The sequence below is a fragment of the Nerophis lumbriciformis genome, linkage group LG02 (assembly GCF_033978685.3).
Source record: "Nerophis lumbriciformis linkage group LG02, RoL_Nlum_v2.1, whole genome shotgun sequence".
Lineage (NCBI taxonomy): Eukaryota > Metazoa > Chordata > Actinopteri > Syngnathiformes > Syngnathidae > Nerophis > Nerophis lumbriciformis.
Genome location: NC_084549.2, coordinates 1,516,262 through 1,540,993, shown reverse-complemented (window position 1 = coordinate 1,540,993; position 24,732 = coordinate 1,516,262). Strand labels below are relative to the sequence as shown.

The following is a 24,732-nucleotide window of genomic DNA, read 5'->3' as shown; positions in this document are numbered from 1 at the left end:
ATGAAATACAATGACTTGGTTTATATTATTGTATATACTAGGGCAGGGGTCACCAACGCGGTGCCCGCGGTCACCAGGTAGCCCGTAAGGACCAGATCAGTCGCCCGCTGGCCTGTTCTAAAAATAGCTCAAAGAGCAGCACTTACCAGTGAGCTGCCTCTATTTTTTAAATTGTATTTATTTACTAGCAAGCTGGTCTCGCTTTGCTCCACATTTTTGATTCTAAAAGAGACAAAACTCAAATAGAATTTGAAAATCCAAGAAAATATTTTAAAGACTTGGTCTTCACTTGGAATAAGCGGTAGAAAATGGATGGATGGATGGGTCTTCACTTGTTTAAATAAATTCATTTATTTTTTACTTTGCTTCTTACTATTTTTAGAAATACAATTTTAGAGAAAAAAATACAACCTTAAAAATGATTTTAGGATTTTTAAACAAATATACCTTTTTACCTTTTAACTTTCTTCCTCTTCTTTCCTGACAATTTAAATCAATGTTCAAGTAATTTTTTTTTAAATTTTTTTATTGTAAAGAATAATAAATATTTTAGCTTCTGTTTTTTCGACGAAGAATATTTGTGAAATATTTCTTCAAACTTACTATGATTAAAATTCAAAAAAATTATTCTGGCAAATCTAGAAAATCCGTAGAATCAAATTTAAATCTTATTTCAAAGTATTTTGAATTTCTTTTAAAAATTTTGTTCTGGAAAATCTAGAAGAAATACTGATTCGTCTTTGTTAGAAATATAGCTTGGTCCAATTTGTTAAATATTCTAACAAAGTGCAGATTGGATTTTAACCAATTTAAAACATGTCATCAAAATTCTAAAATGTATCTTAATCAGGAAAAATTACTAATGATCCATCCATCCATCCATCCATCTTCTTCCGCTTATCCGAGGTCGGGTCGCGGGGGCAGCAGCCTAAGCAGGGAAGCCCAGACTTCCCTCTCCCCAGCCACTTCGTCCAGCTCCTCCCGGGGGATCCCGAGGCGTTCCCAGGCCAGCCGGGAGACATAGTCTTCCCAACGTGTCCTGGGTCTTCCTCGTGGCCTCCTACCGGTCGGACGTGCCCTAAACACCTCCTTAGGGAGGCGCTCGGGTGGCATCCTGACCAGATGCCCGAACCACCTCATCTGGCTCCTCTCGATGCGGAGGAGCAGCGGCTTTACTTTGAGCTCCCCCCGGATGACAGAGCTTCTCACCCTATCTCTAAGGGAGAGCCCCGCCACCCGGCGGAGGAAACTCATTTCGGCCGCTTGTACCCTTGATCTTGTCCTTTCGGTCATAACCCAAAGCTCATGACCATAGGTGAGGATGGGAACGTAGATCGACCGGTAAATTGAGAGCTTTGCCTTCCGGCTCAGCTCCTTCTTCACCACAACGGATCGATACAGCGTCCGCATTACTGAAGACGCCGCACCGATCCGCCTGTCGATCTCACGATCCACTCTTCCCTCACTCGTGAACAAGACTCCGAGGTACTTGAACTCCTCCACTTGGGGCAAGATCTCCTCCCCAACCCGGAGATGGCACTCCACCCTTTTCCGGGCGAGAACCATGGACTCGGACTTGGAGGTGCTGATTCTCATCCCAGTCGCTTCACACTCGGCTGCGAACCGATCCAGTGAGAGCTGAAGATCCTGGCCAGATGAAGCCATCAGGACCAAATCATCTGCAAAAAACAGAGACCTAATCCTGCAGCCACCAAACCGGATCCCCTCAACGCCTTGACTGCGCCTAGAAATTCTGTCCATAAAAGTTATGAACAGAATCGGTGACAAAGGGCAGCCTTGGCGGAGTCCAACCCTCACCGGAAACGTGTCCGACTTACTGCCGGCAATGCGAACCAAGCTCTGACACTGATCATACAGGGAGCGGACCGCCACAATCAGACAGTCCGAAACCCCATACTCTCTGAGCACTCCCCACAGGACTTCCCGAGGGACACGGTCGAATGCCTTCTCCAAGTCCACAAAGCACATGTAGACTGGTTGGGCAAACTCCCATGCACCCTCAAGGATCCTGCCGAGAGTATAGAGCTGGTCCACAGTTCCACGACCAGGACGAAAACCACACTGTTCCTCCTGAATCCGAGGTTCGACTATCCGGCGTAGCCTCCTCTCCAGTACACCTGAATAGACCTTACCGGGAAGGCTGAGGAGTGTGATCCCACGATAGTTAGAACACACCCTCCGGTTCCCCTTTTTAAAGAGAGGAACCACCACCCCGGTCTGCCAATCCAGAGGTACTGCCCCCGATGTCCACGCGATGCTGCAGAGTCTTGTCAACCAAGACAGCCCTACAGCATCCAGAGCCTTAAGGAACTCCGGGCGGATCTCATCCACCCCCGGGGCCTTGCCACCGAGGAGCTTTTTAACTACCTCAGCAACCTCAGCCCCAGAAATAGGAGAGCCCACCACAGACTCCTCAGGCACTGCTTCCTCATAGGAAGACGTGTTGGTGGGATTGAGGAGGTCTTCGAAGTATTCTCTCCACCGATCCACAACTTCCGCAGTCGAGGTCAGCAGAACACCATCCGCACCATACACGGTGTTGGTAGTGCACTGCTTCCCCTTCCTGAGGCGGTGGATGGTGGTCCAGAATCGCTTCGAAGCCGTCCGGAAGTCGTTTTCCATGGCTTCCCCGAACTCCTCCCATGTCCGAGTTTTTGCCTCCGCGACCGCTGAAGCCGCACACCGCTTGGCCTGTCGGTACCTGTCCGCTGCCTCAGGAGTCCCATGTAGTTATTATAACATCATTACTAATGATGTTCCATAAATTTTTATTTTTATTTTTTCAAAAAGATTCAAATTAGCTAGTTTTTCTCTTCTTTTTGTCGGTTGAATTTTGAAATTTAAAGAGTCGAAATTGAAGATAAACGATGTTTCAAAATTTTATTTTAATTTTTTTCGTGTTTTCCCCTCTTTTAAACCGTTCAATTAAGTGGTTTTTTTCATCATTTATTCTCTACAAAAAACCTTCCGTACAAGGGAAAAAAAATGTACGACAGAATGACAGACAGAAATACCCATTTTTATATATATAAATGTATTTATTTAGCTATTCTTGTTTAAATCACACTTACGTGTAACTTACAAATGACAATATATTTATTTATTTAAGTGTGTATCAAACTGGTAGCCCTTCGCATTAATCAGTACCCAAGAAGTAGTTTTTGGTTTCAAAAAGGTTGGTGACCCCTGTACTAGGGCATCAAATCAGTGTCAGTTGAGTCGGTCCATAGGTTGCCTGTAGGGATTTTTAATGTCCAGCAGATGTCAGTATTTAGTGACACAGTATCGACACAGTATCAATACAGTTTTGCAATGTGTCGAAACGCTTCATGACGCCTCATCAACCCATCACTAGTTGTAAGTAAAAAAAAAAAAAGGTCAAAGACAAAGCTATTCGGTTTCTTGTGAGTACCGTATTTTCCGCACTATAAGGTGCACCGGATTATTAGCCGCACCTTCTATGAATTACATATTTCATAATTTTGTCCACCAATAAGCCGCCCCGGACTAAAAGCCGCGCCTACGCTGCGCTAAAGTGAATGTCAAAAAAACGCTGCGCTAAAGTGAATGTCAAAAAAACAGTCAGATAGTTCAGTCAAACTTTAATAATATATTAAAAACCAGCGTTCTAACAACTCTGTCCCAAAATGTACGCAAATGTGCAATCACAAACATAGTAAAATTCAAAATGGTGTAGAGCAATAGTAACATAATGTTGCTCGAACGTTAATGTCACAACACACAAAATAAACATAGCGCTCACCTTCTGAAGTTATTCTTCATTCGTAAATCCTTCGAATTCTTCGTCTTCGGTGTCCGAATTGAAAAGTTGCGCAAGCGTGGGATCCAAAAATGGCCGGCTCCGTCTCGTCGAAGTCATCGCAGTCAGTGTCGCTGTTGTTGTGCAGCAGTTCTGTGAATCCTGCCTTCCGGAAAGCTCGGACCACAGTTGTGACCGAAATATCTGCCCAGGCATTTACGATCCACTGGCAGATGTTGGCGTATGTCGACCGGCGCTATCTGCCCGTCTTAGTGAAGGTGTGTTCGCCTTCGGAGCTGTGTGAAAAAAGCCACCAGGCCTCTTCGCGTAAACTTCCCTTAACCACTCGCTCATCTTTTCTTCATCCATCCCTTCGAGTTAGCTTTTATGATGACGCCGGCTGGAAAGGTCTCTTTTGGCAAGGTCTTCCTTTTGAATATCACCATGGGTGGAAGTTTCTGGCCATTAGCATGGCAAGCTAGAACCACAGTGAAGGATGACTTCTCATTCCCTGTGGTGCGAATATTCACCGTACGTGCTCCCGTTCCACAGTGCGGTTCACAGGAATATCAGTTGCTGTGAAATACGGTAGTAATCCGTGTGCGGATGGAGAGATTGCGTCTTTTTATGAACCGGATCCTTGTCGCGTAGTAGGAGCCATTTTGTGGTCTTTACAGATGTAAACAGGAAATGAAACGTACGGTGATATCCGCGCGTTTTTTCTTCTTCTTCCGGGGGCGGGTGAAGCGCTTCCTGTTCTATGGGGGCGGGTGCTTTCCTTGGTGGTTGCTTGCGTAGAAGAAGAAGCGCTTCCTGTTCTACCGGGAAAAAAGATGGCGGCTGTTTACCGTAGTTGCGAGACCGAAACTTTATGAAAATGAATCGTAATAAAGCGCACCGGGTTATAAGGCGCACTGTCAGCTTTTGAGAAAAATTGTGGTTTTTAGGTGCGCCTTATAGTGCGGAAAATACGGTATATACACTTCACTGCCGATGTGGGGGGGGGGGGGGGGCGCCACCTAAAATCTTGCCTAGGGCGCCAGATTGGTTAGGGCCGGGCCTGACTTTATGACGTGTTCGAGTTGGGGGCAATTTTCTGAAGTGGCAGCGTGCAGTACCGGAGTCATCCACGCATGGCGCTGTCTGTGATCTGGCAGCAAGGTGAGACGCGCAGGGCTGCGCTTCCTCCTCCTCCCTCCCTCCTCCCTCCTCCCTCACCGTCGCACAGCCATCATGGCGGACAGCGCGAGCGAGAGCGACACCGACGGCGCGGGCAGCAGCTCGGCCACCCCCATGTCGTCCTCCGCCTCCAGCTCGGGCAAGCCGAGCGTGGTCATCTCGCAGTTCCGCCTGGAGGAGCTGACCAACCGGCTGGCGTCGCTGCAGCAGGAGAACAAAGTGCTGAAGATCGAGCTGGAGACCTTCAAGCTGAAGTGCAAGGCGCTGCAGGAGGAGAACCGCGACCTGCGCAAGGCCAGCGTCACCATCGTGAGTCGCCGCCGCCGCCGACGTACCCCCGCCTTTAGCGCCGCTTGTCACTCAGCTAGCTGCGGCCGGAGGACCCCGGGAGGCCCGCGTAGTCGTTAGCATTAGCATGTTGCTAACGTAACGTGTTTTTGTCTGCGTGATAACGTCTACGGTTAGTGCTAACTAGCTACGAGCTAGCTGGCTTTGTTTTGTTTTGCTTCGCGCTAATAGCTCATGTCTGCTAACTGCAGGCTAACGTGCTCTGGCCGATATGGCCTTTTATTAATATATCGATATTTTTAGGCCATATCGCGATACACTATATATATACAGGTAAAAGCCAGAAATTTAGAATATTTTGAAAAACTTGATTTACTTCAGTAATTGCATTCAAAAGGTGTAACTTGTACATTATATTTATTCATTGCACACGGACTGATGCATTCAAATGTTTATTTCATTTAATTTTGATGATTTGAAGTGGCAACAAATGAAAATCCAAAATTCCGTGTGTCACAAAATGAGAATATTACTTAAGGCTAATACAAAAAAGGGATTTTTAGAAATGTTGGCCAACTGAAAAGTATGAAAATGGAAAATATGAGCATGTACAATACTCAATACTTGGTTGGAGCTCCTTTTGCCTCAATTACTGCGTTAATGCGGCGTGGCATGGAGTCGATGAGTTTCTGGCACTGCTCAGGTGTTATGAGAGCCCAGGTTGCTCTGATAGTGGCCTTCAACTCTTCTGCGTTTTTGGGTCTGGCATTCTGCATCTTCCTTTTCACAATACCCCACAGATTTTCTATGGGGCTAAGGTCAGGGGAGTTGGCGGGCCAATTTAGAAGAGAAATACCATGGTCCGTAAACCAGGCACGGGTAGATTTTGCGCTGTGTGCAGGCGCCAAGTCCTGTTGGAACTTGAAATCTCCATCTCCATAGAGCAGGTCAGCAGCAGGAAGCATGAAGTGCTCTAAAGCTTGCTGGTAGACGGCTGCGTTGACCATGGATCTCAGGAAACAGAGTGGACCGACACCAGCAGATGACATGGCACCCCAAACCATCACCCAACCATGCAAATTTTGCATTTCCTTTGGAAATCGAGGTCCCAGAGTCTGGAGGAAGACAGGAGAGGCACAGGATCCACGTTGCCTGAAGTCTAGTGTAAAGTTTCCACCATCAGTGATGGTTTGGGGTGCCATGTCATCTGCTGGTGTCGGTCCACTCTGTTTCCTGAGATCCAGGGTCAACGCAGCCGTCTACCAGCAAGTTTTAGAGCACTTCATGCTTCCTGCTGCTGACCTGCTCTATGGAGATGGAGATTTCAAGTTCCAACAGGACTTGGCGCCTGCACACAGCGCAAAATCTACCCGTGCCTGGTTTACGGACCATGGTATTTCTGTTCTAAATTGGCCCGCCAACTCCCCTGACCTTAGCCCCATAGAAAATCTGTGGGGTATTGTGAAAAGGAAGATGCAGAATGCCAGACCCAAAAACGCAGAAGAGTTGAAGGCCACTATCAGAGCAACCTGGGCTCTCATAACACCTGAGCAGTGCCAGAAACTCATCGACTCCATGCCACGCCGCATTAACGCAGTAATTGAGGCAAAAGGAGCTCCAACCAAGTATTGAGTATTGTACATGCTCATATTTTTCATTTTCATACTTTTCAGTTGGCCAACATTTCTAAAAATCCCTTTTTTGTATTAGCCTTAAGTAATATTCTAATTTTGTGACACACGGAATTTTGGATTTTCATTTGTTGCCACTTCAAATCATCAAAATTAAATGAAATAAACATTTGAATGCATCAGTCTGTGTGCAATGAATAAATATAATGTACAAGTTACACCTTTTGAATGCAATTACTGAAATAAATCAAGTTTTTCAAAATATTCTAATTTACTGGCTTTTACCTGTATGTGTCTACATTAAAACATTCTTCTTCATACTGCATTAATATATGCTACTTTTAAACTTTCATGCAGAGAGGGAAATCACAACCAAAAGTGTATTTATTAAACAGTTATTAAGCAGTGGCACAAACATTCATGTCATTTCAAAACAGAACGTGCAAGATTGTCAGAGACATTTTAAAACAAGCTATTAGTGCACTTTTGTGCATGATGTCACTAAGATGATCAATCAATGTTTATTTATATAGCCCTAAATCACAAGTGTCTCAAAGGGCTGCACAAGCCACAACGACATCCGCGGTACAGAGCCCACATAAGGGCAAGGAAAAACTCATCCCAGTGGGACGTCGATGCGAATGACTATGAGAAACCTTGGAGAGGACCGCATATGTGGGTAACACCCCCCCCCCCCCCCCCCCCCTCTCTCTCTCTAGGGGAGACCAAAAGAAATGGATGTCGAGTGGGTCTGACATAATATTGTGAGAGTTCAGTCCATAGTGGATCCAACATAATATTGTCAAAGTCCAGTCCATAGTGGATCCAACTTATCAGCGAAAGTCCAGTCTATAGTGGATCTAACATAATAGTGTGAGAGTCCAGTCCATAGTGGATCTAACATAATAGTGAGAGTCCAGTCCATAGTGGATCTAACATAATAGTGAGAGTCCAGTCCGTAGTGGATCTAACATAATAGTGTGAGAGTCCAGTCCATAGTGGGTCTGACATAATAGTGTGAGAGTCCAGTCCATAGTGGATCTAACATAATAGTGAGAGTCCAGTCCATAGTGGATCTAAGATAATAGTGAGAGTCCAGTCCATAGTGGATCTAACATAATAGTGAGAGTCCAGTCCATAGTGGATCTAACATAATAGTGTGAGAGTCCAGTCCATAGTGCATCTAACATAATAGTGAGAGTCCAGTCCATAGTGGATCTAACATAATAGTGTGAGAGTCCAGTCCATAGTGGATCCAACATAATAGTGAGAGTCCAGTCCATAGTGGATCTAACATAATAGTGTGAGAGTCCAGTCCATAGTGGATCTAACATAATAGTGAGAGTCCAGTCCATAGTGGATCTAACATAATAGTGAGAGTCCAGTCCATAGTGGATCTAACATAATAGTGTGAGAGTCCAGTCCATAGTGGATCTAACATAATAGTGAGAGTCCAGTCCATAGTGGATCTAACATAATATTGTGAAAGTCCAGTCCATAGTGGATCCAACTTATCAGCGAAAGTCCAGTCCATAGTGGATCTAACATAATAGTGTGAGAGTCCAGTCCATAGTGGATCTAACATAATAGTGAGAGTCCAGTCCATAGTGGATCTAACATAATAGTGTGAGAGTCCAGTCCATAGTGGATCTAACATAATAGTGTGAGAGTCCAGTCCATAGTGGATCTAACATAATAGTGTTAGAGTCCAGTCCATAGTGGATCTAACATAATAGTGTGAGAGTCCAGTCCATAGTGGATCTAGCATAATAGTGAGAGTCCAGTCCATAGTGGATCTAACATAATAGTGTGAGAGTCCAGTCCATAGTGGATCTAACATAATAGTGAGAGTCCAGTCCATAGTGGATCTAAGATAATAGTGAGAGTCCAGTCCATAGTGGATCTAACATAATAGTGAGAGTCCAGTCCATAGTGGATCTAACATAATAGTGTGAGAGTCCAGTCCATAGTGGATCTAACATAATAGTTAGAGTCCAGTCCATAGTGGATCTAACATAATAGTGAGAGTCCAGTCCATAGTGGATCTAACATAATAGTGAGAGTCCAGTCCATAGTGGATCTAACATAATAGTGAGAGTCCAGTCCATAGTGGATCTAACATAATAGTGTGAGAGTCCAGTCCATAGTGGATCTAACATAATAGTGTGAGAGTCCAGTCCATAGTGGATCTAACATAATAGTAAGAGTCCAGTCCATAGTGGGGCCAGCAGGAAACCATCCCGAGCGGAGACGGGTCAGCAGCGCAGAGATGTTCCCAGCCGATGCACAGGCGAGCGGTCCACCCCGGGTCCTGACTCTGGACAGCCAGCACTTCATCCATGGCCACCAGACCTGTGGGTCTCCCCCTCCACAAGGGAGAGGGGAGCAGAGGAAAAAAGAAACGGCAGATCAACTGATCTAAAAAGGGGGTCTATTTAAAGGCTAGAGTATACAAATGAGTTTTAAGATGGGACTTAAATACTTCTACTGAGGTAGCATCTCTAACTGTTACTGCTAGAACATTCCATAGTACTGGAGCCCCAATAGAAAACGCTCTATAGCCCGCAGACTTTTTTTGGGCTCTGGGAATCACTAATAAGCCGGAGTTCTTTGAACGCAGATTTCTTGCCGGGACATATGGTACAATGCAATCGACAAGATAGGACGGAGCTAGACCGTGTAGTATCTTATACGTAAGTAGTAAAACCTTAAAGTCACATCTTAAGTGCACAGGAAGCCAGTGCAGGTGAGCCAGTATAGGTATATATATATATGTATATAAAGGTATATACAGTATAGGCGTAATATGATCAAACTTTCTTGTTCTTGTCACACATGAAAGAAAGGTGACATATCAAATCAACACTAAATAAAAGTGCATTTTTTTGTACAGAACGCCACTACAATAGTTTAAAACAAATAAAGTGCACTTTTGTGCGTGATGTCACACAAGATTAGGGCTGCAGCTAACGATTATTTTTCTATCGATTAATCTATAGATTATTTTTTCGATTAATCGGTTAATCTATAGATTATTTTTTTCGATTAATCTATAGATTATTTTTCCTTTTACCGATTTTTTTTTATTATTTAAAATGAAGAGGAAAAAATAAATGTAGGCCAGTTTTTTCAAAAGGCATGGCTTTTATTTACAAAAAAAAAAGTATGGCCACTCAGTCAACATTGACAACAACATGACAAAATATTCTGTAACAATGTAAACATTTAAAACTTTTAACATTTAACAAAATTAAAAGTAGCTTATTTGCTTTAAAATGTGCAAAAATAAAGATAAACATCCAATACAAAAAAGTGCAAAACGGAAATATTCTGTAACAAGTGTAAACATTTCAACAAAAGTAAAAGTATTGCTTATTTGCTAAAATGTGCAAAAATAAAGCTAAACATCCAATACAAAAAAGTGTACAGTGTAAACATTTCAACAAAAGTAAAAGTATTGCTTATTTTGCTTAATAACACAACAATGATAGTATGATTAAAGTGAAAGTTAATTGTTGGTTTGTACATAGTATATGTAACTGTTAATGTTGTAAAAGGTATTTGCACAACTAATTAACGTTAGCGTTTGTGACACGTCTTGTGCCGTAGGGTTCTTTCAGGACCGACAGACTGAACGCCAGACGGCTTTGCCAGGTTTACAATCTTTTAATTTTACACAAAGTCTTTTCTCTTCCAACTCTTTTCTCTCCTCGCTTTTCGGCTCCTCTTCCTCGCTCGCTCGGATCGCACACCTGGGCACGATTGCGGCGTCGCTCCCGGCGCGCCCCGCCTCGCCGCCGCCGCCGCCTCTCCACAGCGTTAAAGAGGAGCGCGTCTTTGTAAACACTGAACAGGCACGCCAAACGCGCCTCTCAGAGCGAAACGGTGCTTTAGTTTATGAATTTACAACGCAGATACAAATGACACATTCATGTTTTTGTGTAATAATGACAACGTATACGCACGCGGACGATTGACTTGGTGATGGCAAGAACGCTGTCGGGGGTTTTCTTTTCAAATGTTCGTTCATAGCCGTTGTGCTGCTATGATAGGCCATTTCCGCTCGACACAGTGTGCATACAACAACGTTATTAGGCCGTTTATTGAAATACTCCGACACTTTTGACGACTTTTGGCGTGCTTTTTTCCCCTCGCTCGCATCGTCTGCTTTGCGCTCCGCCATGACAGTAGTGTGACGTAAATATGCGACGCACAAAAACGGCGTCGACGTATTTACGTAACCGATGACGTCGACTACGTCGACGCGTCGTTTCAGCCTTACAGCTAACGCTACCCATATCTCTACGTGTCTGCTCGGCGAGGGCGTATGACTTTGCACGCGCGACAGTATGTGACGTATGTAAGAAGGTGCGCTTGTTTTATGTCTCTGTGAGAAGGATGGACAAGAAAGAGTGAGAAAAGCCTGTAGTGTAATGCCGGCAGCTAAAAGCAACTGCCTGAGAACGTATACTCAAATATCACGATAGTCATTTTCTATATCGCACAGAGACAAACCCGCGATATATCGTATATTCCATATATCGCCCAGTCCTAGTTGATACCTCACGGAAGTGTTTTTTTTTGGAGCATCCGATGAGGGCGTAAATGCTAACTGGGCTTTGACACAGTGGAAGGTTTCAAGTGGGTTTGCTTGCGTTGCTCGACGTGTAATGGATCCCCTGGTGAGATGACAAGTATGTAGGCCGAGGGAGCTCATGTGTTGGCTGGCCACCCTGCTTCACCCCGGGTGGAGGTGAGGCTGAGCTGGGTGTCTTCTTGTCCTCCTCCAACTGATTAATGCCGCTTTCCTCCCACAAAATCTCACAAGCCATTAGGGGGAAAGTCCGTTTTCCTTTTTGGCAAGCAAGTGAAAAACAAGAGTGAATCATCATCTTGCAACTACTACATCAGTTTTTTTCAACCACTAGTGTGCCGTGAAATACAGTCTGGTGTGCCGTGGGGGATTATCTAGTTTCACCTATTTGGCTTAAAAATATTTTTGGCAAAGCAGTAATTATAGTCTGCAAATGATGTGTTGTTGTTGAGTGTCTGTGCTGTCTAGAGCTCGGCAGACTTACCATGTTATACTCTTCCATATCAGTAGGTGGCAGCAGGTAGCTAATTGCTTTGTAGATGTCGGAAACAGCAGGAGGCAGTGTGAAGTAGGGCTGCAGCTAACGATTATTTTTCTATCGATTAATCTATAGATTATTTTTTCGATTAACCGGTTAATCTATAGATTATTTTTTCGATTAATCTATAGATTATTTTTCCTTTTACCGATTTTTTTTTTTAATTTAAAATGAAGAGGAAAAAATAAATGTAGGCCAGTTTTTTCAAAAGGCATGGCTTTTATTTACAAAAAAAAAAAGTATGGCCACTCAGTCAACATTGACAACAACATGACAAAATATTCTGTAACAATGTAAACATTTAAAACTTTTAACATTTAACAAAATTAAAAGTAGCTTATTTGCTTTTTAATGTGCAAATATAAAAGTAAACATCCAGTGCAAATCTTAATATTCTGGAATAGTATAAGCATTTCAAAAGTAAAAGTATTGCTTATTTTGCTTTAAAATGTGCAAAAATAAAGATAAACATCCAATACAAAAAAGTGCAAAACGGAAATATTCTGTAACAAGTGTAAACATTTCAACAAAAGTAAAAGTATTGCTTATTTGCTAAAATGTGCAAAAATAAAGCTAAACATCCAATACAAAAAAGTGTACAGTGTAAACATTTCAACAAAAGTAAAAGTATTGCTTATTTTGCTTAATAACACAACAATGATAGTATGATTAAAGTGAAAGTTAATTGTTGGTTTGTACATAGTATATGTAACTGTTAATGTTGTAAAAGGTATTTGCACAACTAATTAACGTTAGCGTTTGTGACACGTCTTGTGCCGTGGGGTTCTTTCAGGACCGACAGACTGAACGCCAGACGGCTTTGTCAGGTTTACAATCTTTTAATTTTACACAAAGTCTTTTCTCTTCCAACTGCGCGGATCGCGCACCTGGGCACGATTGCGGCGTCGCTCCCGGCGCGCCCCGCCTCGCCGCTCGCTCGCCGCCGCCGCCTCTCCACAGCGTTAAAGAGGAGCGCGTCTTTGTAAACACTGAACAGGCACGCCAAACGCGCCTCTCAGAGCGAAACAGTGCTTTAGTTTATGAATTTATAACGCAGATACAAATGACACATTCATGTTTTTGTGTAATAATGACAACGTATACGCACGCGGACGATTGACTTGTTGATGGTGATGGCAAGAACGCTGTCGGGGGTTTTCTTTTCAAATGTTCGTTCATAGCCGTTGTGCTGCTATGATAGGCCATTTCCGCTCGACACAGTGTGCATACAACAACATTATTAGGCCGTTTATTGAAATACTCCCACACTTTTGACGACTTTTGGCGTGCTTTTTTCCCCTCGCTCGCATCGTCTGCTTTGCGCTCCGCCATGACAGTAAAGTAGAGTGACGTAAATATGCGACGCGCCGACGCACAAAAACGGCGTCGACGTATTTACGTAACCGATGACGTCGACTACGTCGACGCGTCGTTTCAGCCTTAGTGTGAAGGTAAAAAGGTGTCTAATGCTTAAACCAAAAATAAACAAAAGGTGAGTGCCCCTAAGAAAAGGCATTGAAGCTTATGGAAGGCTATGCAGAACAAAACTAAAACTGAACTGGCTACAAAGTAAACAAAAACAGAATGCTGGACGACAGCAAAGACTTACTGTGGAGCAAAGACGGCGTACACAAAGTACATCCGAACATAACATGACAATCAACAATGTCCACACAAAGAAGGATACAAACAACTGAAATATTCTTCATTGCTAAAACAAAGTAGATGCGGGAAATATCGCTCAAAGGAAGACATGAAAATACCAAAAAAAGAGAAAAAGCCACCAAAATAGGAGCGCAAGACAAGAAGTAAAACACTACACACAGGAAAATACCACAAAACTCCAAATAAGTCAGGGTGTGGTGTGACAGGTGGTGACCGTACACCTACGTCGAGACAAGAGCTATAGTCATGCATGCTTGGTTATGGTTTAAATTCATATCCAACAATTGCGTCAACAACTTTTTACTGTCAACCGAGTTTCGTTTTTTAATTATTTCTGCTGGTTTGTGTGCCTCCGGATTTTTTCAACGCAAAAAATGGTGCCTTGGCTCAAAAAAAGGTTGAAAAACACTGTACTACATGTTTCAACTCAGGTGTTCCACTGCACTTGGCTAATATTTGCTATGCTTATTGCAGCAAGCCAGAGCGGAGCAGGAAGAGGAGTTCATCAGCAACACCTTGTTTAAGAAGATCCAAGCCCTCCAGAAGGAGAAAGAGACCCTGGCCGTCAACTACGAGAAGGAGGAGGAGTTCCTCACCAACGAGCTGTCCAGGAAGCTCATGCATGTGAGTGCAATCGCAGGAAAACTGTGTGAAATACACCCCGGCTGCCTTTATTACGGCGCCGATGCCCCTTCAGCAGGACATTATTTTATCAAACAAAGGGGAAAATAGGATACATGTGATGATAACCGCAGAACAGGAAGTGGAACTTGTTGTACGGCCAAAGCTGAGGTCAACAGTAGTAGTAGAAAAAGCAGAAAGTCTGTGACAAGACTCGCCTCCCCGACACGTGTTACAATATCCACCCGATTTTATTTCTTGTTGCTGCTACAGGGCATTAAAAAGCCATTAAATGGATTTTGAGAAAATGAAGGCATGAAAAAGCATTATATTTGATTTCTAGAGGCATGAAAACACTTCATGCAATTGTTAAGTTAAAGTTAAAGTACCCATGATAGTCACACACACACTAGGTGTGGTGAAATTATTCTCTGCATTTGACCCATCACCCTTGACCACCCCCTGGGAGGTGATGGGGAGCAGTGAGCAGCAGCGGTGGCCGCGCCCGGGAATAATTTTTGGTGATTTAACCCCCAATTCCAACCCTTGATGCTGAGTGCCAATCATTGGTACTTGAACTCACAACCTACCGTAGATAGATTGGTCACATCTAGTCGTAGACTTAGATTGGTCACATCTAGTCTTAGACTTGGATCGGTCACATCTAGTCTCAGACTTTGATTGGTCACATCTAGTCTTAGACTTAGATTGGTCACACCTAGTCTTAGATTGGGCACATCTAGTCTTAGATTGGGCACATCTAGTCTTAGATTGGGCACATCTAGTCTTAGACTTGGATCGGTCACATCTAGTCTCAGACTTTGATTGGTCACATCTAGTCTTAGACTTAGATTGGTCACACCTAGTCCTAGATTGGGCACATCTAGTCTTAGATTGGGCACATCTAGTCTTAGATTGGTCACATCTAGTCTTAGACTTGGATCGGTCACATCTAGTCTCAGACTTTGATTGGTCACATCTAGTCTCAGACTTTGATTGGTCACATCTAGTCTTAGACTTAGATTGGTCACACCTAGTCTTAGATTGGGCACATCTAGTCTTAGATTGGGCACATCTAGTCTTAGACTCAGATTGGTCAGATCTGGTCTTAGACTCAGATTGGTCAGATCTGGTCTTAGACTCAGATTGGTCACATCTGGTCTTAGACTTAGATTGGTCACATCTGGTCTTAGACGTAGATTGGTCACATCTGGTCTTAGACGTAGATTGGTCACATCTGGTCTTAGACTTAGATTGGTCACATCTAGTCGTAGACTTGGATCGGTCACATCTAGTCTTAGACTTTGATCGGTCACATCTAGTCTTAGACTTTGATCGGTCACATCTAGTCTTAGACTTAGATTGGTCACATCTAGTCGTAGACTTGGATCGGTCACATCTAGTCTTAGACTTTGATCGGTCACATCTAGTCTTAGACTTAGATTGGTCACATCTAGTCTTAGACTTAGATTGGTCACACCTAGTCTTAGATTGGGCACATCTAGTCTTAGATTGGGCACATCTAGTCTTAGACTCAGATTGGTCAGATCTGGTCTTAGACTCAGATTGGTCACATCTGGTCTTAGACTCAGATTGGTCACATCTGGTCTTAGACTTAGATTGGTCACATCTAGTCTTAGACTTAGATTGGTCACACCTAGTCTTAGATTGGGCACATCTAGTCTTAGATTGGGCACATCTAGTCTTAGACTCAGATTGGTCAGATCTGGTCTTAGACTCAGATTGGTCACATCTGGTCTTAGACTTAGATTGGTCACATCTGGTCTTAGACTTAGATTGGTCACATCTGGTCTTAGACTTAGATTGGTCACATCTGGTCTTAGACGTAGATTGGTCACATCTAGTCTTAGACCTACTCAGTGGCCTAGTGGTTAGAGTGTCCGCCCTGAGATCGGTAGGTTGTGAGTTCAAACCCCGGCCGAGTCATACCAAAGACTATAAAAATGGGACCCATTACCTCCCTGCTTGGCACTCAGCATCAAGGGTTGGAATTGGGGGTTAAATCACCAAAATGATTCCCGGGCGCGGCCACCGCTGCTGCCCACTGCTCCCCTCACCTCCCAGGGGGTGATCAAGGGTGATGGGTCAAATGCAGAGAATAATCTCGCCACACCTAGTGTGTGTGTGACAATCATTGGTACTTTAACTTTAACTTTTAACTTTATGAGCTAGCGAATATAACAACTACACTACCCAGCATGCTACTACTGAAATAAATCAAGTTTTTCAAAATATTCTAATTTACTGGCTTTTACCTGTATATATAACTATCTGCAGTAGGTCATGGACTTTAAATGTATTTTAAGTTGCATTAAAAAGCATTAAATTAGACTTGCTGATGCCTGCAGAAACCCTGCGTTTGATACTTGTATGGCCGTTTAAGACTGTTAAGATGCCACTTAAAAGTCAACAAAGTGCGATTATATGATCGTACAAAAAGCAGCAACAATTGAAAATATGGCAAAACAATTTAAAAACAAGTATTAATACTAACAGATTTACATACATTTTTTGAGCCTTTTTAAAGAAAATCATATCCATCCTAGCCAATTACGCAAATCACTCGATAATGTCATAGGGACCGCGCCTGTAACCACGGCCACAGGTATTTTGGCAGTTTAGGGGAGAACCTGAACACGAGCGTAGAAGTTGTAACACAACATTGAGAAGGAGGAGCGACTTCAGTGACAGACTTTAGTTATACTGCAGCTTACCTGTACTCCTGCCCTGAATGTGGACTTGCAGGCAGGCACAGAATGTCTTTGTGACTGAACTACTGGTCTACAGGCAGGCCAGTCTAGTACCCGCACTCTTTTACTATGAAGCCACGTTGATGTAACACGTGGCTTGGCATTGTCTTGCTGAAATAAGCAGGGGCGTCCATGGTAACGTTGCTTGGATGGCAACATATGTTGCTCCAAAAGCTGTATGTACCTTCCAGCATTAATGGTGCCTTCACAGATGTGTACCGTATTTTTTGGACTATAAGTCGCAGTTTTTTTCATAGTTTGGCAGGGCTCCAGTGCGACTTATATATGTTTTTTTCCTTTTTTATTATGCATTTTCGGCACGTGCGAATTACCGTATTTTCCGCACTATTAGCCGCACCTAAAAACCACAAATTTACTCAAAAGCTGACAGTGCGGCTTTTAACCCGGTGCGCTTTATATATGGATTAATATTAAGATTCATTTTCATAAAGTTTCGGTCTCGCAACATACTCCGAAAAATACGGTAAGTTACCCATGGCTTGGGCACTAATACACCCCAATATCATCACAGATGCTGACTTTTACACTTTGCACCTATAACAATCCGGATTGTTCTTTTCCTCTTTGGTCCGGAGGACACGACGTCCACAGTTTCCAAAAACAATTTGAAATGTGGACTCGTCAGACCACAGAACACTTTTCCACTTTGTATCAGTCCATCTTAGATGAGCTCAGGCCCAGTGAAGCCGACGGCGTTTCTGGGTGTTGTTGATAAACGGTTTTCGTTTTGCATAGGAGAGTTTTAACTTGCATTTACAGATGTAGCGACCAACTGTAGTTACTGACAGTGGGTTTCTGAAGTGTTCCTGAGCCCATGTGGTGATATCCTTTACACACTGATGTCGCTTGTTGATGCAGTACAGATGAGGGATCAAAGGTCACGGGCTTAGCTGCTTACGTGCAGTGATTTCTCCAGAATCTCTGAACCCTTTGATGATATTACGGAGCGTAGATGGTGAAATCCCTAAATTCCTTGCAATAGCTGGTTGAGAAAGGTTTTTCTTAAACTGTTCAACAATTTGCTCAAGCATTTGTTGACAAAGTGGTGACCCTCGCCCCATCCTTGTTTGTGAATGACTGAGCATTTCATGGAATCTACTTTTATACCCAATCATGGCACCCACCTGTTCCCAATTAGCCTGCACACCTGTGGGATGTTCCAAATAAGTGTTTGATGAGCATTCCTCAACTTTATCAGTATTTATTGCCACCTTTCCCAACTTCTTTGTCACGTGTTGCTGCCATCAAATTCTAAAGTTAATGATTATTTGCAAAAAAAAAAAAAGTTTATCAGTTTGAACATCAAATATGTTGTCTTTGTAGCATATTCAACTGAATATGGCTTGAAAAGGATTTGCAAATCATTGTATTCCGTTTATATTTACATCTAACACAATTTCCCAACTCATATGGAAACGGGGTTTGTAGATTGGTCACATCTAGCCTTAGACTTAGATTGGTCACATCTAGTCTTAGACTTAGATTGGTCACATCTAGCCTTAGACTTAGATTGGTCACATCTAGTCTTAGACTTAGATTGGTCACATCTAGCCTTAGACTTAGATTGGTCACATCTAGCCTTAGACTTAGATTGGTCACATCTAGTCTTAGACTTAGATTGGTCACATCTAGCCTTAGACTTAGATTGGTCACATCTAGTCTTAGACTTAGATTGGTTACCATCGATCCATCTTCTTCCGCTTATCCGAGGTCAGGTCGCGGAAGCAGCAGCCTAAGCAGGGAAGCCCAGACTTCCCTCTCCCCAGCCACTTCGTCCAGCTCTTCCCGGGGGATCCCGAGGCGTTCCCAGGCCGGCTGGGAGACATAGTCTTCCCAACGTGTCCTGTAGATTGGTCACATCTAGTCTTAGACTTAGATTTGTCAGATCTAGTCTTAGACTTAGATTGGTCAGATCCAGTCTTAGACTTAGATTGGTCACATCTAGCCTTAGACTTAGATTGGTCACATCTAGTCTTAGACTTAGATTGGTCACATCTAGTCTTAGACTTAGATTGGTCACATCTATACTTAGACTTAGATTGGTCACATCTAGTCTTAGACTTAGATTTGTCAGATGAGAGGCAAAAACGTATTTTTAGACAAACCAAATAGTCCAGTTGCGATCGATTGAATGTGCTTAGAGTAATCGTGATCATGTTTTTTGCCCTATCGCCAAGCCCTTCAACAAAGGTGGCATGAGTGCCACAGTTTGACCCTGTAGTAGATGAACTCACTTAATCACCATTAGGGCTGCAGCTAACGATTATTTTTCTATCGATTAATCTATAGATTATTTTTTTCGATTAATCGGTTAATCTATAGATTATTTTTTTCGATTAATCTATAGATTATTTTTCCTTTTACCGATTATTTTTTTTATTTAAAATGAAGAGGAAAAAATAAATGTAGGCCAGTTTTTTCAAAAGGCATGGCTTTTATTTACAAAAAAAAAAGTATGGCCACTCAGTCAACATTGACAACAACATGACAAAATATTCTGTAACAATGTAAACATTTAAAACTTTTAACATTTAACAAAATTAAAAGTAGCTTATTTGCTTTTTAATGTGCAAATATAAAAGTAAACATCCAGTGCAAATCTTAATATTCTGCAATAGTATAAGCATTTCAAAAGTAAAAGTATTGCTTATTTTGCTTTAAAATGTGCAAAAATAAAGATAAACATCCAATACAAAAAAGTGCAAAACGGAAATATTCTGTAACAAGTGTAAACATTTCAACAAAAGTAAAAGTTTTGCTTATTTGCTAAAATGTGCAAAAATAAAGCTAAACATCCAATACAAAAAAGTGTACAGTGTAAACATTTCAACAAAAGTAAAAGTATTGCTTATTTGCTAAAATGTGCAAAAATAAAGATAAACATTCAATACAAAAAAAGTGCAAAACGAAATATTCTGTAACAACAGTGTAAACATTTCAACAAAAGTAAAAGTATTGCTTATTTTGCTTAATAACAACAATGATAGTATGATTAAAGTGAAAGTTAATTGTTGGTTTGTACATAGTATATGTAACTGTTAATGTTGTAAAAGGTATTTGCACAACTAATTAACGTTAGCGTTTGTGACACGTCTTGTGCCGTGGGGTTCTTTCAGGACCGACAGACTGAACGCCAGACGGCTTTGCCAGGTTTACAATCTTTTAATTTTACACAAAGTCTTTTCTCTTCCAACTCTTTTCTCTCCTCGCTTTTCGGCTCCTCTTCCTCGCTCGCTCGGATCGCGCACCTGGGCACGATTGCAGCGTCGCTCCCGGCGCGCCCCGCCTCGCAGCTTGCTCGCCACCGCCGCCTCTCCACAGCGTTAAAGAGGAGCGCGTCTTTGTAAACACTGAACAGGCACGCCAAACGCGCCTCTCAGAGCGAAACGGTGCTTTAGTTTATGATTTTACAACGCAGATACAAATGACACATTCATGTTTTTGTGTAATAATGACAACGTATACGCACGCGGACGATTTACTTGGTGATGGCAAGAACGCTGTCGGTTTTCTTTTCAAATGTTCGTTCATAGCCGTTGGGCTGCTATGATAGGCCATTTCCGCTCGACACAGTGTGCATACAACAACATTATTAGGCCGTTTATTGAAATACTCCCACACTTTTGACGACTTTTGGCGTGCTTTTTTCCCCTCGCTCGCACCGTCTGCTTTGCGCTCCGCCATGACAGTAGTGTGACGTAAATATGCGACGCACAAAAACGGCGTCGACGTATTTACGTAACCGATGACGTCGACTACGTCGACGCGTCGTTTCAGCCTTAATCACCATGTCCTCATTTGAAAGACTTGCTCTGACTTCATTGCAGTGTTTGTGCTTGCAGCTTTAATCATGTCTGCTTTAGTCGTTGCAAGGACTATGGAAACAGTTGTTCCCCTTAAATGAATACATGAGCACTTTTCCTAGTGACGGATAAGTGCTGCTCATATAATTTGACACAAAGACGCGTTTTTGACCCTCACCTCTCGTTAGTGTCTTATCTGCCCAATGTGGTTACCATGACTGCCACTTCATTCATTTCCATCTTCCTTTTCAAGCCAACATTGGACATATTTTCCACTGTTGTCTTCAAATAGTTGACGGGTGACTCACGGCTCGCTCAACCCCGCTCTTTTTTTTCCCTTCTTTGCTCCATCGCAGCTCCAGCACGAGAAGGCCGAGCTGGAGCAGCACCTGGAGCAGGAGCAGGAGTTCCAGGTCAACAAGCTCATGAAGAAGATCAAGAAGATGGAGAACGAGACCATCTCCAAGCAGCTCACGCTGGAGCAGGTAACGTACGCCAAAGTTGGATGACGTCGACTTTTCACTTCCAGCTATGTTTATGGTCTTCGGTCCGATGTTTCCTGGGGGGGATTGTTGCTGTAAATGTTTATTAGTCTGAGTGGTGCTTGTGTGTTACGCTACATACTTCTCCAAATGGAGCTTTCTATGACCAGAGCACTATGACACTTAGCCAATTGCCTCCCAATGACAACTCTGATTTTCTGCCATTTCACTACATTTACTAAATGGATTATTGATTATTTTGTATAGATTTTTTGAAAAAATTTTAACAGCAGGAAAAACTAAGTACAATTTTGATTATTTTTAGAGACTTAGACTTCCTTTTATTGTCATTCAAATTTGAACTTTACAGTACAGATATGAACGACATTTTGTTGCATTAGCTCATGGTAGTGCAGGATAAAAGAGCATACCTGCCAACTACTCCGGTTTTCCCGTAATTAGTACGGTTTTCATCAACCTATTCCGGGTTACGGTTGCAGTGATAAAAAATAAGTTTTTTCATTAATTAAATTTTTTTTTTTTAAGTTTTATTCACGAAATCGCGTAACAACAATGACAATGGACACTGCTTCCCGTAACTTCCTATCGAGCCATTCCGAATGCCATGCGCGAGGCTATTTATAGCACCGCTGCCAAGCACGAGGCACCAGTTGCCATTGTTTCCAAACGAGCGAACGATCATGGAATCAGCCGGAGAAAAATCGCAAACGAGTCTTAAACCGAAAAGAAAACTGCAGTCATTCCGTGAAGAATATTCAAAAGCCTATCCGGGAATAATTATCCGTTCCAAAAAGGGTGAAAACTACGCGAATTGCACCTTGTGCAGACAAGATTTTTCGATCGGACACGGAGGAATTAGCGATGTAAAAGACCACGTTGGGACAAAAAAACACAAGTCTAATGCCGTTGCTAGCGATACAAGTGGAAAACTTTCAATGTTTTTCGTTTTTTTTTTAAGTTTTATTCACGAAATCGCGAAACAACAATGACAATCGACACTGCTTCCCGTAACTTCCTATCTAGCCATTCCGAATGCCATGCGGGAGGCTATTTATAGCACCGCTGCCAAGCACGAGGCACCTGTTGCCCATTAATAATAATAATAATACCTGGGATTTATATAGCGCTTTTCTAAGTACCCAAAGTCGCTTTACATGTAGAACTCATTATTCATTCACACCTGGTGGTGGTAAGCTACTTTCATAGCCACAGCTGCCCTGGGGTAGACTGACGGAAGCGTGGCTGCAATTTGCGCCAACGGCCCCTCCGACCACCACCTATCATTCATCATTCAATTCACCGGTGTGAGTGGCACCGGGGGCAAAGGGTGAAGTGTCCCGCCCAAGGACACAACGGCAGCGATTTTTGGATGGTAAGAGGCGGGGAGCGAACCTGCAAGCCTCAGGTTTCTGGCACGGTTGCTCTACCCACTACGCCATGCCGCCCCATTGTTTCCAAACGAGCGAACGATCATGGAATCAGCCGGAGAAAAATGGCAAACGAGTCTTAAACCGAAAAGAAAACTGCAGTCATTCCGTGAAGAATATTCAAAAGCCTATCCGGGAATAATTACGGTATCCGTTCCAAAAAGGGCGAAAACTAAGCGAATTGCACCTTGTGCAGACAAGATTTTTCGATCGGACACGGAGGAATTAGCGATGTAAAAGACCACGTTGGGACAAAAAAACACAAGTCTAATGCCGTTGCTAAATTTGGATTTTAGCCACAAAAAGGTAATGACACCAATGTTATCTATTGGAATTGTTTAGTACTGTTATACTGTTAAAAGTGTTTATACTATTTATGCTTTCAAGTCCAAGTTGAAGAAATCTTGTTAAATGTTGACAGCATAACTACCAAAATACAGAAGTATGTCCTTAATATTTTTGCAGTGCTATTTCTGTTGAAAAGTTCAAATGATTACATTAGAGATGTGATGTGCCACTTTTCAAGTGTCTGATGGCTTCAATTAATTTTCATTAATTTTTCATATTTTGAATTCTTTTGAAAGGCTTACAAAAAAACTACATTTGAATTGTGATTCCATGCTATTGACAGGACTATTAATTTTAATGAAGTTAGCTTACCATGTTTACAGTATGATCATTGTGATAGAAATGTGAATTTTAGGCACAGAATATTTTTTACAATTGAACAAGGCAGTAGATTATACAAGCTTGGACAGAAAGTTAATAATGACACCAATTTTTTTTTTAATGGAATTGTTTAGTACTGTTTTACCATTTGTTTACTGTAAAAAGTGTTTATACTTTCAATGAACAAATTGAAGTCTTGTGAAAGGTTGACAGGATAACTGGCATTAACTGTCAAAATAATTTCAAACTATTGAAGTTAGTTTACAGAATAAACATGTCAATCAACCCATATGATTTTTGCTGTAATATTTTTGTTTTGAAAAGTCACTGTGACTGATAGAAAAGTGATGGTTTTAGCAACATTTTAACCTGTCTGAATGCTAATAATCATTTTGCGTCGGGGGGCGAAGCCTGAACCCCCCACCAGGACTTTGTCCTGGACCTACCGGGGCCTGCGGCCCCTGGACCCTGGCTACTAGGTTTTAATGATTTCAAAAGTTGGCAGGTATGCTAGAGTTATATTTAAACACATTTTTACATCATTTTTACATTGTGGGAAATACAAAGGTAACATGGATTTTTTTTTTCTTTTAAACCATATATTTTTTTGGTACCTCATTTTTATGTCATTTTAGATCAAGTAAACTATTTCTGAAGATGACATTTCAGTAATAATTTTGTTTAGTTTTTTCCTTTTTACAGATTTTGTATAAACATTTAAAGAAAACATTTAAAAAGGAGATCAAAATCTCCTACATCAATTTATTTCAAAATAAATTATATTTGTATGGAATTTTTTTAAATGACGTTAGAGAACAAAAATATTTAAAAAAATTGTAAACAACTTGAGAATGCAAAGTAGAGCAAACCATTTCTTTCAAAATACCGTATTTTCCGCACCATAAGGCGCCCTGGGTTAAAAGCCGCGCCTTCAATGAACGGCATATTTCAAAACTTTGTCCACCTATAAGCCGCCCCGGCGTGTTGTAAGCCGCATCTAACTGCGCTAAAGGAATGTCAAAAAAACAGTCAAATAGGTCAGTCAAACTTTAATAATATATTAAAACCAGCGTGATGTGGGCGCGCATGGAGTCGTATATCAACATGGACGGAGCTGCGTGAAAAAAGCCACCCGGCCTCTTCGCGTAAACTTAAACTTAAACTTACCTTAACCACTCGCTCATCTTTTCTTCATCCATCCCTTCGAGTTAGCTTTTATGATGACGCCGGCTGGAAAGGTC

The 24,732-nt window shown here is 42.2% G+C and overlaps 1 protein-coding gene across 2 annotated transcripts in view; it reads left to right on the top strand.

Moving 5' to 3' along the window:
• The first annotated feature begins 4,985 nt into the window (after positions 1–4,985).
• LOC133575646 (coiled-coil domain-containing protein 6-like) overlaps positions 4,986–24,732 on the top strand; it is a 36,941-nt gene continuing 17,194 nt past the window's right edge. For both annotated transcript variants that reach the window (XM_061928475.2, XM_061928382.2), the window contains exons 1-3: positions 4,986–5,269; positions 14,151–14,300; positions 21,249–21,377. In XM_061928475.2, the coding sequence (XP_061784459.2) occupies positions 5,015–5,269; positions 14,151–14,300; positions 21,249–21,377 (534 nt within the window). In that variant the 5' untranslated portion in view covers positions 4,986–5,014. The remainder of the gene's footprint in view (positions 5,270–14,150; positions 14,301–21,248; positions 21,378–24,732) is intronic.